The following is a 220-nucleotide window of genomic DNA, read 5'->3' as shown; positions in this document are numbered from 1 at the left end:
ATCGCCCTGCGCCGGAGGCCCGAAGACCCGAAGACCTGCGGGCACGGGCAGCCGGGAGACCCTGAGTAGGAAGAGCGCCGGTTCCGCCCGCGGCCAACCTCCAGCGGACACTAGTGGACGCAGGTGGCTGGGGGAGGTCCTGCCCTCCTGAGTGAACACCGCCCTAAGGCTAAGAAGCCCAAAGCGCAGATGTTGGCCTCACCACCACCTGGATGCTCAT

At 66.8% G+C, this 220-nt stretch overlaps 1 protein-coding gene across 1 annotated transcript in view; it reads right to left on the bottom strand.

Annotated features, from left to right (window-relative positions):
- Positions 1–220, bottom strand: part of DIABLO (diablo, IAP-binding mitochondrial protein) — a 12,026-nt gene extending 11,806 nt beyond the window's left edge. Inside the window, exon 1 of the mRNA XM_015567261.1 lies at positions 203–220. Within this exon, the coding sequence (XP_015422747.1) occupies positions 203–220 (18 nt within the window). The remainder of the gene's footprint in view (positions 1–202) is intronic.

The sequence above is a fragment of the Myotis davidii genome, unplaced genomic scaffold, assembly GCF_000327345.1.
Source record: "Myotis davidii unplaced genomic scaffold, ASM32734v1 scaffold223, whole genome shotgun sequence".
In the NCBI taxonomy this organism is placed as follows: Eukaryota; Metazoa; Chordata; class Mammalia; order Chiroptera; family Vespertilionidae; genus Myotis; species Myotis davidii.
This window is presented reverse-complemented; position numbering and strand designations above follow the sequence as displayed.